The sequence below is a fragment of the Scyliorhinus torazame genome, chromosome 9 (assembly GCF_047496885.1).
Source record: "Scyliorhinus torazame isolate Kashiwa2021f chromosome 9, sScyTor2.1, whole genome shotgun sequence".
Classification (NCBI taxonomy): domain Eukaryota; kingdom Metazoa; phylum Chordata; class Chondrichthyes; order Carcharhiniformes; family Scyliorhinidae; genus Scyliorhinus; species Scyliorhinus torazame.
In genome coordinates this window covers 76168532-76185155 of record NC_092715.1, presented here as the reverse complement: position 1 = coordinate 76185155, position 16624 = coordinate 76168532, and the positions used below count along the sequence as shown (strand labels likewise).

At 46.8% G+C, this 16624-nt stretch overlaps 1 protein-coding gene across 1 annotated transcript in view; it reads left to right on the top strand.

Moving 5' to 3' along the window:
- Positions 1–1676: 1676 nt before the first annotated feature.
- Positions 1677–16624, top strand: part of LOC140429333 (cyclic GMP-AMP synthase-like) — a 38209-nt gene continuing 23261 nt past the window's right edge. The window contains exon 1 of the mRNA XM_072516183.1: positions 1677–2232. Coding sequence (XP_072372284.1) covers positions 1809–2232 — 424 coding nt within the window. The 5' untranslated portion in view covers positions 1677–1808. The remainder of the gene's footprint in view (positions 2233–16624) is intronic.

The window sequence follows — 16624 nt, the reverse complement described above, 5'->3', positions numbered from 1 at the left end:
TCAATTCCTGCTCAGCAAGGGCATTGCCTCGACCAGGACGACCAGTTACAACCCCCGGGGTAACTGACAGGTAGAGAGGGAGAATGGAACGATCTGGAAGACCGTCCTACTGGCCCTACGATCCAGGAATCTCCCAGTTTCCCGCTGGCAGGCAGTCCTCCCGGATGCCCTCCACTCTAACCGGTCACTGCTTTGTACCACAACCAACCAGGCACCTCACGAACATCTCCTTGTCTTCCCCAGGAAGTCCTCCTCTGGGACCTCGCTCCCGACCTGGCTGGCTGCTCTCGGACCCATCCTACTCCGAAAACATGTGCGGGCACACAAGTCAAACCCGTTGGTCGAGAGGGTCCATCTTCTCCACGGTAACCCCCAGTATGCCTACGTGGCGTACCCCGACGGCCAACAAGATACGGTCTTCCTACGAGACCTGGCGCCCGCCGGAGCCCCACGCACACCCCAGCCACCAGTCCCACCCTCCCCTCCACCAGGGCACCTTACAGGAGGATCGGTCCTTCCGCCAGCCCCGTCTAGGCTCCCCACCCACCGATGCACACCACAGGCGCTTCCTTCCCAGGTCAACTGTCGAAGCTGCCACAGAGATCGAGGCCACGCTCCCGGAGTCACAGATGCCCGAGCCTCCACCGGAGTCACCACCGAAGTTCCGACGATCACAGAGGACGACCAGGGCCCCCGAATGACTGATTGCTTCATTTTAAATTGTAAATTTAAATCATAGATTGTAAATAGTTACTAGAATTGTAAATAGTTACAAAATGCTGTACGGAGGTATTACAGTACCTCCATAACTAATTCTACCACGTTGCCATGTTTGTAGTATCAGGCCACCCCCCCCGCTGGACTCTTTTTTAACAGGGGGTGAAAGTGGTAGTAGAGGTATTACGGTACCTGGTAATGCTGGAACACCATTGGTAGAAATTGTATGCTTCCTATTGGTCAAGCTGTATGGTAGCTCCGCCCTGCTAGGCGGGGTATAAGAGCCCGTGCCGCCCCAGTAGCCTTCATTCTGTACCTGAGATGCTGGGGGAAACATCTAGCTTATTAAAGCCTTCAGTTGGACTACAACCTCGCTTTAGTGGTCATTGATCGTGCATTAGGATGAAATAAAGGATTAAAAGACAAGTAGAGCCAGAGCTCGCCAAAACGTAGCTGCTCCTATGCTCACATCAAGTGACGCCCACTAATGGTCGTTTGATAAACTTACTGCTAAAATACTCTTGTGTCCTTTAGCTATGAGTATTGATTCAGATTCATTGCGCTGGACATATCAAATTTTACTCTGCATTTTCCCACTGTAGTTTGTCGAATCAATAGTTAATCAACAATGTTTAGAGTCACAGAGAATCTACAGCACATAAACAGGCCATTCCACTACACTGGCCAATGCTGGAATCTGTGTTCTGCAGGCGCCTCCATCCTCGTCATCTAACACTATCAACTTGTTCTTTTATTAATTTCTTCCTCATCTGTTTATCTAGCTTTTCCTTAAAACGCCTCAACTACTTGTGGTATGGTAGCAAGTTTCACTTTCTTATCGCCTTTTTAGGTAAACAGCTTTCTCCTGAATTATTTATCGGATTTCTGAGTGACTATCTGATTGGCTGCTTTATTATGGCCTGATTGAGCAATGCAACAACTGTGCAGCAACAGACTGCAAAATACTTCATCGGCAGACAGGAAGTTCAAACATTTCCTTCGAACAGCTTTCTGCTGGGGTCCAAGAAGTTCAAAACAAACAAAACTGCAGCCAATTATGCTTCAGAATTCTGCAAAATAGTCCAGTTAGAATGGAATTACAAATACCTGCAATGAGCGATTTACTCGAGGAGCCTCTGCAGAAATATTATACAAATTACGTTAAAAAGGAGTCAGTCCAAGCGATTAAGAAAATCACTTTGCATTTGATGCTAAAGAATCTTCTTGAATTTATTCACAGCAAGGACGACTTGTTTGCGAATGACTTTATCCAGGTTGGGAGCATTGCAGATGGAACCAAAGCAGAGGCTGTCGATGAGCTGGATGTACTCGTTCCCTTGCGAAAGGATAAACTTCAGGTTGTTGCAGATGACGGGAATTTGGGAACGTTTTCAATTGACGAGCATGTAAACGGGACGTGGAGGTGCTTTTCTCACGATGAAACTATCTTGAAACTGTTTGAGTTGGTAACTGAATACAAAAAGAAGTATTACGAGGATAACCCTTTCTTTAAAGGTAAAAACATACACAGCGTTATCTAAAAATGTTAACTAAAACCTTAGTAGCCAATCAGCTTTGATTGTTAACAAGTAGAAGTATTTGAACTTTCCTGAGGATTGGGAGTGCAGTGACAAGTGCACAGAGTAAAAAATATCTCACTTTATAAACAGCAAGAAACAGGACCTAATGGTTGTTAACTGTATTGGGTTTCCGTGTTAGTACCTCTGTCTACTCACGCGCTCTTATGTAGTTGCTGGGGAATCTAGAATGGGCGGGAACACTTCCAAACTCCCTGCAGTGTTGTATTTCCAATCTCAGCTAAACTGCAGTGGAGAGTGTTCAATTCACCCCAGGAATCTCCTCACAGTAAGGACAGAAAATACAATGACGAGTGACCCTTTGGGTTCCCAGATCTAGAGCTACAGATTATCATCTTGCCTGCGCGACAGCCAGCTGTGCCTCAGCGAGACCAAGAAAGTGCATGCCCTGTTGTAGGGGGAAAATATGATTGAGTTCATGGCAGATGCTGTTGTTCAGATGTTAATCTGCTCAATGAGTGATCAAAGTATAACTGTTAAAACAAGATTGCGATGGTTAATTGTGCAATACTTCTGCATAAACAGGTTATTCAAGAGTAATAACATGATACTTATCTCGGAATCTGTAATGTAAAGCCATTTGTGGTAGCAGCTATATTGTGATATATCCGAGATCCCTGTAGCTCAGAAAGTAACGTTGCATAAGCATTCAATCATTAGTAGGCAATTTACAAGCAAAAGGTAGATTGACTATCTTTGGAGAGATTGGAATTAATTATGTGGATAGTTTGAGACATGGCAAATGGTTTTTGATGTTGGCAAATGCATTGTAAAGAAACAATTTTTAAAAATATTTTTATTGGCATTTTCCAATTATTATAGTAAACAGTTTAACACAGTCATTTCCAAAATTGGGGTTGCAACCCGTGGGTGGGTTGCGGGCGGGTGGCGGGAGGGTCGCGGAGCCATCCAACGGCGTTCCCAATCGTGGGAATTAATGCAGAATGGCCGCAGCAGCCGCCTTTCAGAATGCGGGCACGCTGCGAATGCATGCTTGCTCATCAATGCATAGGCCCAGGGTCCAGCGAGAAACACTGCCTCCTCCTGACGTCAGCCGCTGACCCAGGAGAAGATTTTTTTTGAAATTCAGTGCAGTGTTCTTGCCTGAAGTGGCAGAGAGCAGGTCACATGCCCCGAACACTGACATCACGTGCTCTGGATGTGATTGTGATTCCTCCATTTTGTCAGCAGCAAACAAACAACAGGAGGGTAAAATTTAAAATGGATCATTTTGTATTAAGAAAGAGAGGGTAAGAGACACAAACAGGCCAGGATCTCACAACTAAACCTGCTGCAGAGAGTGGCTCCAGAGAATCCACAACAGGACAAAGCAGTGGTGGTGTGAGCTGTTCAGGAGAGTCCACAACAGGACAAAGCAGTGGTGGTGTGAGCTGTTCAGGAGAGTGCACAACAGGACAAAGCAGTGGTGGTGTGAGCTCCAGGACCTCTGATGGACCCATACAGAAATGTAACATTGGATGACAAAGCAAGTGAGATCATGAGGACCAAGCAGGCTCACCTGTCGCATTAAAGGTAAGCGAAAATGATGGGTTCCGAAGTTTGGCGGCATGGGTCGCGAAGGTCGGCTGATCTGGGTCGCGAAGGTCAACTGGCGTGGGCTGCGAAGGTCAACTGGCGTGGGTCCCGAAGGTTGGCCAGTTGGTAAACTGCCCATGTTTATTAGCTCCTCCAGTAGAGTGTCTCTTGGGGCTCTAGGGTACCTCGTCATCTTCTTGCGGAGAAAGTGTTTAATTTGCAGGGGTCGGAGTCCCTGTCCTGTCAAAAAGAAAAAGGAGGCTTTTGTATGGTCTAGAAGGGTCGGGACAGTCAAAACTCTTGAGGAGTCTATAGCAAGTAGGAAGGTACTTAAGTGGGAAATTATGAGGGCTAGGAAGGTTCATGAAAAGTCCTTGGCAAATAGGATTAAGATGAATCCCAAAACGTTTTATTCATATGTAAAAAGCAAGAGGGTGACCAGGGAAAGGACTGGACCACTTAAGGACAATGGGGAATCTATGTGTTGAACCAGAGGAAATGGGTGAGGTACTAAATGAGTAATTTGCATCATTGTTCACCAAAGAAAAGGACTTTGTGGAAGATGATTCTTGGGTAGCATGTGTGGACAGTGTGGATCACGTTGACATCAAAAAGGAGGAGGTATTGGGTATTTTAAAATACATTAAGGTAGATAAGTCTCCTGAGCTGGATGGGATTTACCCCAGAATGCTGTGAGAAGCAAGGGAGGAAATTGATGGGTCCTTGACTGACATCTTTGTATCCTCATTGGCTACAGATGAGATCCTAGAGGACTGGAGAAAAGCTAATGTGGGACCGCTGTTTAATTTTAATTTTAATAATCTTTATTGTCAGAAGTAGGTTTACATTAATACCGCAATGAAGTTACTGCGAAAATCCCCTTGTCGCCACATTCCGGCACGTGTTCGGGTACACAGAGGGAGAATTCAGAATGTCCAAATTACTTAATAGCATGTCTTTTGGGACTTGTGGGAAGAAACTGGTAAACCTGGAGGAAACCCATGCAGACACAGGGAGAACGTGCAGACTCCGTACAGACAGAGACCCAAGCCGGGAATCGAACCTGGGACCCTGGCACTGTGAAGTCATAGTGCTAACCACTATGCTAGCGTGCTGCCCATAGAAAGGTCATAAGGATAATCCAGGGAACTATAGGCCGGTGAGCCTCACATCAGTAGTAGGTAAATTATTGATGAGAATTCTCAGGGACAGGATTTATACCCATTTGGAAACGGACTCATTAGCAATAGACAGTACGGTTTTGTAAAGGGGAGGTCGTGCCTCGCTAACCTGCCTTTTTTGAGGAGGTGACAAAGATGATTGATGAGGGGAGGGCAGTGGATGTTGTTTACATGCACTTCAGTAAAGTCTTTGACAAGGCGCCTCATGGCAGACTGGTACAAAAGGTGAAGTCACACGGGATCAGAGGTGAGATGGTAAGGTGAATACAGAACTGGCTCGGTCACAGGAGGCAAAGGGTAGCAGTAGAAGGGCGTTTTTCTGAATGGAAGGTTGTGACTAGCGGTGTTCCACAGGGATCTGTACTGGGGCCTCTGGCATTTTTTAAAAATTACTTTATCTGAGTTACAAAGCCAGGCCTCAGAGTGTGGACAGGGGCGAACCCCTAATCCAGCTCCTTGCCTGCTCCAAAAACCTGTAGCCACCTGGGTTGGCCACTTCCTGACTTAAAATGGAGATCCGCAAAGAATGCAGGGAAATTTAGTCAGGCCAGGAAAAACAGCAGGTGCAAAGTTTCCTGTGTATTAGAACTTGCAGAAACCCAGACAGCACTGAAACTAGCGACCATCTGCATATTAATGAGCGATCCTCAGGAACAATTGGAAACATTTAAGGTGAATAAGGCCAAGCCAGACTCCTCGGCGCCAGCAGGAGCCAAGACAAAGGAAAGCCAACGGACACTCAGGAACCGCCCAGCGATCAGGGAACGGCTCCAGTATTGGAGAAATTGATCCAAGTGATTGGAACGTAGTTTAACCTTTGCACTAGAGTTGCCAGGTATTTTTATGATACCGCCACGAGGTTCAAGTTCAAGTAATGATCAATAACTCAACACACCAATTAGTAAGATTCAAATCAAAACACATTTATTAGACACAGTAAATCACTACTCATGCATAAACTCTACTTTCTAGACTATTCTCTATCACTAAAAGGCCTATACTTAGCTTCGGAATTGGCCCACCAGGTCGGGGGAACAAATGGCCTTTCTTCTGCCTGCACTTATTCAGGCCTTCTACTGGGTCACCTCTGTTATAACCGATCGCGTCTAGGATCGCCGTGTGCATCTCTGCAAGGGTGCCTCCTCCTACATACTGTGGGTCGGGAAGGGCTGCTACAGCAGAAGGGTCTAAGCTTAAAACTGTGAGCTTCACTTGCTCACGCTCATCCAGGCCGTACATGGTCGCCTGCTGCTTCACTATAGCAAAGAAGTGGTGGGGGTCTGAGGTGGGGAGGAACGGTGTGATCTTTTCGCACGCGTCCCGTAATTGGGTCACTGTTAAGGGGGTGGTGTAAAGGAATTCCGCGTCTCCGTCCTATGTGACTGTGCGGTGGGTAGTTACTGGATTCATGGGTGCCTGATCTATCTGCTCTGTGTGGGGTTGGGGTGCTTTTCTCCTTTGGGGCTTTCCTTGCGCATACATATCTATGGGGTTCCCTGTACATATCTATGCACTGTTTCGTTTAGTTCTTGCCAATCAGGGCCGTCTTCTTCATCTAATTGGGATCCAAAGGTGCTTTGAAACCCATTTTGCACTGAAAGCAAAGACTGCAGTTCTGCAATCTGCTTCCGGCATTTTGCATGCTCCACTGAGCTTTGTCTGTGCTCCGTGGTGGCAGCATGGAGTGCTCTTCAAGCTGCTTTTAGATCGCTGCAATGCCTTTGCAATGCCTCTACCTGTTTCTCTGTCTCTTCTCTTACCAGGACTGCTTGTTGCGTGTCCTGATAGGCCTTATCGTATTGAGTTTAGAAGCTGCTCAGATGCTTCCCTATGCTATTTACATCCTCAAACACTGGGATGGTAAATCACACAGGCTGCGAGACGGCTCGCAGTACGGCAGTATTTTCTTAGATGCCTAGTCCAAAGGTGGCTACACACCCTCCTTGTGATCCCAAATGCGAAGCGTGAAGGATCACATTACTGCGTTGTCTTCATTCCCATGACCCGGCGAGCGCTCTTCCATGGCCTCTACACTGACCATAACTATGCAATGAAAATTTTTAACTAACATTCTAAGCGGCGCTGTGTCAAAACAGGGACATGCATTACAAAAAATGTTTTTAAAGGTACCTCTAACTGTCCTCAATAACCTACAATCACTAAACGTTCAGTCATATTAACTTCCTAAACAATACAAAATAAAAGCAGCATTTACATTTTTCCTGGCTTGGCAGTCAAGCACGGGGGTGTACAATATTTCCATTTCTTTATTGACAAAAGATGCAACACAAATGGTCTTTATTGTAGATTAAGGGGATCGGGGGCTTGGTGAAAACGAAAATAGGAGATCTCATTCTGTATACCGGGGTGCTACGCGGTAGGCTCTCCTTCGCCATTTCCTCATGCAGATAGTCTGCACGATGCTGCAGAGTATCGCCAACACTAATTGGGATTCGACTACGTAGGAAAGGGAGTACTATGTTATGAGCTTATCACACCATGATGGTGTGGTGTTGTCTGTTACTGGGCTCTGGGTGCTATGGGGAAGTGAATCATTAACGGCCGGGGGGAGTTGGGGTCAGGGGGTTCGCATTCGCGCGCAACCGAATACACATTATAATGGTGGTGATCAACACGGAGAACGTCCTCATTGTTCTTCTTCTTTCTCTTCTCTTCTCTTCCTTTCCGTTTCGTCTCTCTTGCTGAAGCTTCTGGGGATCTATGGATCAAGCATAGTGTCTGTTACCATCTTGGTTAATATCTCATGCGTTAGTATGTCTGCCCTTTAGTGCCAATTCTCCCTTTACAATTTGTCACCATGTGTGACTCCCTCATTTTTTTTAAAAACCGAATATTCAGGACAAAACACACTTAAAAATGCTGAACCAGTGCGAGCCATCTCGCAGGCTGTGCGATTTACCATCCAAATGTTTGAGGATGTAAATAGCATAGGGATGCCAACCTAAGGGTTGCCGGAAAACAAAACAAAACTTTTTGAACCAAGAGTGCCGAAATGAGGTGCGTATGGGCCACGACGGGTAAGAATTGGATGGAATCCCCGGGTAGGACGGCGACCAATGCCGGTGTGCTCTACCCGAGTGTAGCTGACCAGAGTGGGGGGTCCTCAGGCAGGGCGGAGACCAATGCCGTTTCTCCACTGCCTGAGCAACCGACAAGAACGGGCAAAAATGTAGTCATCGTGGGGGGTTGCTGTAAAGGTTCTACCTTCGAACCAGAAGAGCAGTTATGAACGGGGGCTGGCATGCTCTCAGCGGTTTCTGCCGATGAGCGTGCTGGCAAGTTTTCACAGGTTTCTGCCGAAAAATATGGCGTGTGGCCGTGGAACTTCTGAGTGCACAAACAACATTTAACAATAACACTAACAAACAACATTAAACATGCTGCAGGTTCCATCAGAAAGGACACCGTTTCTCCCAAGCGGTTCCTTTTTAAAACATCATCTGGACACCTCAGTTATCAGTTGCGAACAGGGTCGCAAAGGGGTTCTCGTTTTGGGAGTCAGACTCAAAGTCGTCATCTTCTCCCGGATGCCATACTCTCGAATGTATAAGGGCTGATAGGGCTGCATGGTGCGATTTGGGGTCCATCTCGTCGTTCCGGACGAGCTTGAATGAATTATCGCGGTGCCAAAAGGTGGTATCTAGTTCTGTGGGGACGGAATCGTCATCGTTGGGCAGTGGTCTTTGGTGGGGTTTGTTGAGGAATGTGATGAGGAAGGGATCACTCTAATCGTGGTCAGATTCACTGGGTGTGGGGCCTGCTGCATGGGGATAGTAGGGAGGTGTGCTGTGGCTATTGTCTGAGTCACAGTCGCTGTCGCTGCTGTCTGTGGGCGTTCTGGGGCGGAGTATAGAGGTCGGGGGTGGAGTCGAGGGCGAGTCAGTGGATGTGGTGGGCGTGTTGGGGGAGGGTAGGGATACGTTGGCTGTGGGCGGGGTGTGGTCTGCTGCTTCGAGCGTGACGTGGTGTGCGTGGTTGGACTGTGGGCCATATGCCTTAAGCTGGTTAATATGGAACCACGCAGTCTTTCCGTTGGGGTATCTAATTTTATACACGGAGGGGCTTACTTTGTCCGCAATGGAGTACGGACCCGAATATTTAGGTGAGAGGAATGTGCTGGTGTTGTAAATGGAGAGCATGACTGGCTGTCCTACCTCAAACTCAGTCGCATGCACTGTCTTGTCGAAACAGGCCTTGCTCTGTTTCTTCCTTATGCCTAATCTTACTGCGGCTGCTAGCTGAGCCATTTTCACATTCTCCACTAATTGTTTGACTGCGTTCTCGTATGTGAGGGCCGTACCTTCGGGGCTGGTCAAGTCCAATCCTAATAAAAATTCTGTGCCTTTCATGGGGCGTCCGGTCATGAGACTGTGTGGGGTGTAGCCTGTGGAAGTTGAGACAGTATTTCTCAAAAACATCAGCGCAAAAGGGAGGACTGAATCCCAAGTGGTGTTGTTTTGTTGGACCATTTTTCTAAGGGTTAATTTTAGGGTCTGATTCATGCGCTCCACGATACCACTTGACTGGGGGTGGTATGCGATTTGGAATTTTTGGGTAATGCCAAATATCGTGAGGACGTTCTTCATGACACGTCCCGTAAAATGGGAACCTTGGTTGGATTCAATGCTGCGGGGAAGTCCCCATCTCGTAAAGATGTGGTGGGTTAAGATCTTGGCTGTGGTCTTTGCCGTGTTAGTTCTGGATGGGAACACCTCTACCCATTTCGTAAAAGTGTCTATGATGACTAATACGTATTTGTAACCATTCCTGCAAGCGGGCAATGGTCCTATAAAATCCAGGGGCCGTTAATGGAGCGGGTGTGACTAAGTTGAGCCTTCTTTGCATATCTGTCCGGATTGTTCTGGGCACAGATAAGGCAATTCTCAACGTAGTGCGTTAGTTCTTCTTTTAAACTCGGCCACCAACAGAGCTGCCTGAGGTGGGCTGTAGTGGGATCAATTCCCTGATGTCCATGACTGTCATGGAACAAACAAATAAGTTGATTCCTGTCCTGTTCAGGAACCACATAAAGGGTGTCTTTTAACACCACACCGTCATGTGTGGTCAGTGCATTTTTAAATCTATCGTAAGGTGCCGTAAATTGTCCTTTTAAAATCTCCCTGAGATTGCTACCCTGCTTCTGGGCCTGCACTAAATCCTCGATATTAGTCTGCGAGACCTGAACTGCATTCACTGGCGCGCTTTCAGGGGGTGTCCAAAAATATCCATGCCTGGAACCTCCTTTTGCCAGTGCATCGGCCTTTACATTTCCAGGGGGGGAGGAACGGTGGTGACTGTGAACTTTAACAATTCCAAATGTCCTTTCCTGTGCTTTCTCTAAAATGTGGCGGCGCAATGGGGCTGAAGGGAGGGGTTTTCCATCTGCGGAAACAAATCCTCTTGCTTTCCACAGGGGTAGGAATTCTGTAAGGCTGTTGCAGACATAGAGGCTGTCTGAGTATATGTCTGCTGGGCTGGGGAAGGAATCTGGGTGATCTATAATGTACGCAACGGCTGCTAGTTCTGTCGCCTGCGCGCCTAAGTGTCCTGGTAGTTTTAACGAGATCTCTTCTAGGGCGCGTCCCTGTGCGCCCTCAACATAAATGCCGCATCCTGTAATGCGCTTCCCGTCTAATACTGTGGAAGAACCGTCCACATATATCCTTAAAGGTGCGCACGTGTCTGTGGGCTGGGGGCTCTGGGGTGAACTACCTATCTTTCTGGGGGGTGTTTTCGCAATAAAGGGGCCTGTGCTGTGGTGCGTTGAGATGATTTCACATTCATGGGGGGTGCCTGGGTACTGAAGGTTATCGGCTAAGAAAGTGTGGGTCTTGGTCCTTTTAACAGTGATGTCCCGTCCCTGCAAAAGAAGAGTCCATCTAGCTGCTCTAATTTGGCTAACTGTACCGTCTTTAAGTCATCCGTCCAGTAAAAGTTGGGTGGGGGTGTGTTCCGTGAGGATTGTGATGGGGTTTAGTCCGGTTATGTAGGAAAAATACTGAACTGACCAGAAAACTGCGAGCAGGTGCCTTTCACAGGCCGAAAATCCCTGCTCCACAGGATCTAAAAGTCTGGAGGCGTTTGCCACGGGTCTTAATTCTTCGTGCTGTTCCTGGAGGAGCACGGCCGAAAGGGTGCGGTCTGTGCTAGCTATCTCTATAGCATAGGGGGGAAGTGGGTCTGGAACATGTAGTGCGGGGGCTGCAATGAGGGCTCTTTTCAAAGCATCCACAGCATCCGTATGCTGCGGAAGCCACTCCCAGGGGGCTCCTTTCTTTAGGAGGTCTGAGAGGGGTGCTGCCTTGCTGGCGAAACCGTCAATGGGGTTTCGGTAGTAGCCAACCAGTCCTAAAAACGACCGGAGGGCTGAAACATTCTGGGGAAGGGGCAATTTGGCAATCGAGTCAATTCTTTTATGCTCGATCTCGCGTTTACCATGCGTGATAATCGGACCCAAATATATCACTTTGTTTTCCAAAATCTGGGCCTTTTTGGGGTTTACTTTGCAGCCAATCTGTTGTAGGAGTTCCAGGAGTTCGGCCAGAAGCTCGATGTGCTCTGCCTTGGTGTCTGTCTGCAGTAATAGGTCGTCCACATACTGGACCAGACATTCGGGGCGAGAAAATTTGGACAAACCATTTGCCAGCTGTCGGTGGAAAATGGAAGGGGTGTTGTGGAATCCTTGTGGAAGGCATGTCCACGTGTATTGCTGACTTTTAAAAGTAAAGGCAAATTTGTATTGGCACGCTTTTGCCAACTGAATGGACCAGAATCCATTACTGATGTCCAAAACCGTAAGGTATTGTGAGTTGAGTCCCTGTTTGAGCATGGTCTCGGGACTTGTGGCTACCGTGGGGGCTGCTGCGGGGGTGACTTTGTTGAGTTCCTGGTAATCGATGGTCAGTCGCCATGATCCATCGGGCTTTCTCACTGGCCAAATCAGGGCAATATTAGTGGAGGCTACTGATCTGAGTACGCCCTGCTCTAATAAGCTGTCGATAACTTTTGCGATTTCTCCCTCTGCCTCTTGGGGAAATCTGTATTGCGTTTGGGGTCTAGGGTAAGGTCCTGTGATTTGAACGGAACCAGTCATCCGGTCGTGTTTGTGGGTCGCGAATGCTGTCCTGTGCTTCTGGAGAACTGCCCTGACCTGCTTGTCTGTGCCAATCGTGGTCGGGTCAAACCAAAGTCGCCGACTGCGCTAATCCTGTTTCTGAAACCAGCTGTAAAATGGATCCACAGGCGTCTGTTCTGTTTTCTTCTGCCTGCACTTATTCAGGCCTTCTACTGGGTCACCTCTGTTATAACCGATCGCGTCTAGGATCGCCGTGTGCATCTCTGCAAGGGTGCCTCCTCCTACATACTGTGGGTCGGGAAGGGCTGCTACAACAGAAGGGTCTAAGCTTAAAACTGTGAGCTTCACTTGCTCATGCTCATCCAGGCCGTACATGGTCGCCTGCTGCTTCACTATAGCAAAGTAGTGGTGGGGGTCTGAGGTGGGGAGGAACGGTGTGATCTTTTCGCACGCGTCCCGTAATTGGGTCACAGTTAAGGGGGTGGTGTAAAGGAATTCCGCGTCTCCGTCCGATGTGACTGTGCGGTGGGTAGTTACTGGATTCATGGGTGCCTGATCTATCTGCTCTGTGGGGGGTTGGGGTGCTTTTCTCCTTTGGGGCTTTCCTTTCGCATACATATCTATGGAGTTCCCTGTACATATCTATGCACTGTTTCGTTTAGTTCTTGCCAATCAGGGCCGTCTTCTTCATCTAATTGGGATCCAAAGGTGCTTTGAAACCCATTTTGCACTGAAAGCAAAGACTGCAGTTCTGCAATCTGCTTCCGGCATTTTGCATGCTCCACTGAGCTTTGTCTGTCTCCATGGTGGCAGCATGGAGTGCTCTTCAAGCTGCTTTTAGATCGCTGCAATGCCTTTGCAATGCCTCTACCTGTTTCTCTGTCTCTTCTCTTACCAGGACTGCTTGTTGCATGTCCTGATAGGCCTTATCGTATTGAGTTTGGAAGCTGCTCAGATGCTTCCCTATGCTATTTACATCCTCAAACACTGGGATGGTAAATCACACAGGCTGCGAGACGGCCCGCAGTATGGCTGTATTTTCTTAGATGTCTAGTCCAAATTTTCGGTTTAAAGAAAAAAAATGAGGGAGTCACACATGGTGACCAATTATAAAGGGAAATTGGCACTAAAAGACAGACATGCTAACGTACAAGATAGTAGCAGAAACTATGCTTGATCCACAGAATTCCAGAAGCTCCAGGAAGAGAGAAGAGACGAAAAGGAAGAGAAGAGAACAATGAAGACAACATACGTGTTTTTCGTTACCATTGTAATGTGATTCGGTTACGTGCGAACGCGAACCCCCTGACCCCAAACCCCCCAGCCGTCAATGATTCACTTCCCTATAGCACCCAGATCCCAGTGACAACACCATCATGGTGTTATTGGCTTATAACATGGTACTACCTTTCATACGTAATTGAATCCCTTTTAGCAATGGTGCTATTCTGCAGCACCGTGCAGACTATCCGCATGAGAAAATGGTGAAGGAGAGCCCACCGCTCACGCACCCCGGTATACAGGATGAGATCCCCTATATTCGGTTTTCACCAGGCCCCCGAACCCTTGACCTACAGTAAAGGACATCCGTTTGCGTCAATAAAGAACATGTCTCATTCGCAAATGAAAGATTGTACAACTCTGTGCTTGACCGCCAAGCCAGAGGGAAATGTGAATGCTGCGATTATTTTTGTATTATTAGGAAGTTAGTATGATTGGATGTTTAAGTGAGTGTAGTTTATGGAAGATAGTTAGAGGCACCGTTTTTGTAATATGTTGTACTTCATGTTCCTGTTGTAACATAGCGCCACTTAGAACTGTCAGTTAACATTTTCTTGCATAGTTATGGTCAGTGTAGAGGCCATGGAAGGGTGCTCGCTGGGTCAGGGAGTGAAGACGACGTAGTTATGTGATCCTTCACGCTTCGCGTTAGGGATCACAAGGATGGAATGTAGCCACCTGGGTTGGCCACTTCCCAACTTAAAATGGAGATCCGCAAAGAATGCAGGGAAATTCAGTCAAGCGCAGGAAAAACAGGAGGTGCAAAGTTACCTGTGTATTAGAACTTGCAGAAACCCAGACAGCACTGAAACTAGCAACCATCCGCATATTAGTGAGCGATCCCCGGGAACAATTGGAAACATTTAAGGTGAATAAGGCCAAGAAAGACTCCTCGGCGCCAGCAGGAGCCAAGATAAAGGAAGGCCAACAGACACTCAGGAACTGCCCAGCAATCAGGGAACGGCTCCAGTATTGGAGAAATCGATCCAAGTGATCGGAACGTAGTCCAATCACTTGGAACCAGATACGGGGTCCGCTCCGAACGGCGCGAAGCCCCTGGGGACTATAAAGTAGAGTCCCCAAGTTCAATTTGTCCTTCTTGGCAGGGTCTCTCAGCAGCTCGAAACAACCCTTGACAGTGACCTGCCTAGCCGCTGCATCAACCAAGTACGTCTTCAGTCAACGCACGCTACGAGAAAGGTGCTCCTAGCTACCAGTCTATACCAGCTTTGAAGCCTGCAGACTCAGAATCGGACGAAAGGCCATCTGTTCCCCTGACCTGGTGGGCCAGTTCCAAAACTAAGTATAGACCTTTTAGTGTTAGAGATAGTCTAGTAAGTAGAGGTTTATACATGAGTAGTGATTGACTGTGTATAATAAATGTGTTTTGATTTGAAACGTACTAACTGGTGTATTGAGTTATTGATCAGCACTTGAACTTGAACCTCGTGGTGGTATCATAAAGATACCTGGCGACTCTAGAGCAAAGGTTATAAAACAGAGCAAATTAAGTAAAGACACAACGAGCAACATTTACTAAGAACCAACCAAAAATTAGCAACAAACCAATTCAAATTCAAATTGAATCCAATTCATGGTCCCCACAAGATAGACATACCAGATCTTAGCCAAAAGGCCGAGAAGCGATGGGCCTCTGTTGTTTGTAGTATACATAAACAATTTGAAAGAAAATGTAGCCAGTCTGATTAGTAAGTTCGCGGATGACACCAAGGTTAGTGAAGTGGCAGATAGTGTTGAGGATGTCAGAGGATACAGCAGCACATAGATAGATTGGAGACTTGGGCAGAGAAATGGCAAATAGAATTTAATCCAGACAAATGTGACGTAATGCATTTTGGTAGGTCTAACATAGAGGGGAAATCCACCGTAAATGGCAAAACTCTTGCGAATATAGAAAGCCAGAGAGATCTGGGCGTGCAGGTACACAGATCTTTGAAAGTGGCAACACAAATGGACAAAGTAGTCAAGAAAGCATACGGAATGCTTGGTGAGTGCCTTGAACATGTTGTTAGGGGAGGTTGCGGAAGCAGATGCATTTACGGTGTTCAAAAGGGATCTCGACAAATGCATGGATAGAATGGGTTTAGAGGGATACGGCACTAGCAAGTGTTGAGGGGTTTGGCCAAGGGTGGTATCATGGCCGGTACAGGCTTGGAGGACCGAAGGGCCTGTTCCTGTGCTGTACTGTTCTTTGTTCTTTGTACATATTGGTTTGGAAAGGAGTCGCAGATAAAAACAACTCGAGAGACTGGAAGTAGATCATTTTATTATAAGCATGCAGGGAAATGCTTCAGCAAAGTCTCTCAAAAAACATCAGTAATGGAAAGTTATTTATAAAGTAATTTCAGGAAGTACAAACACAATTGTTTGCACCCATGCTTGGTCAAAATCTGCATTGTCATCTTTGGCCTCCACAATATTGGTTCCATTTGAATAAACACAATTAGCAAAATACATATAAAACCAGCATGCAGCTGTGTAGGTGAAAGGTTATGGTAGAAAAATACATGAGAGAGACAGCTTTCATAAGCTTAACGCATAACCATATTAACCCTTTATTTCCCACATCAGGAGCTCTATACATTGATACGATCAGGTGAGGAGGGATTGAATGGCTCCCCTCTTTGCATTCTCCTTGTTTGACTGCAACAAGTTTTTTTGTATGGAAATGACAGATTTGCCAATTGAGTGAGTACTTAACTCTTTACATACAGTGATCATAAATCAAACAATGTGACAGGTTTTCTTGAGTTTAATATAGAAAGAGATTAGCTGTATTATACTTAAACCAATCGAAGTAAAATAATAAAATACACACCAACTTTAGTGCAGACACAGACACAACATAAACTTCACACACACACAAGTACAGATTACAGAATGGAGATGGATAGGTTGGCCATATTAGAATACATAAAGTTAGAAGCAATTCATACTCTATAGTGATGCAACTATCAATTCACTCGAAGACACGTGGAGAAGTAAACCGTGGTTTTAATCAGCTTAGAACTGAGCCTGCCTGTGACCAGTACAACACTGAAGGTGGCCCCGCAGGTCAGCAGCTCTAATACTTCCTGTAAAGGGGGTGGAGCCATGGGTGGAGCCCGTACATACCCCAACATATCCCCTGTGGGTGAAGCCACACAATGGCCCATAGGTAGAGCCCACAGGGCTAATAACATAACACAGTGCAC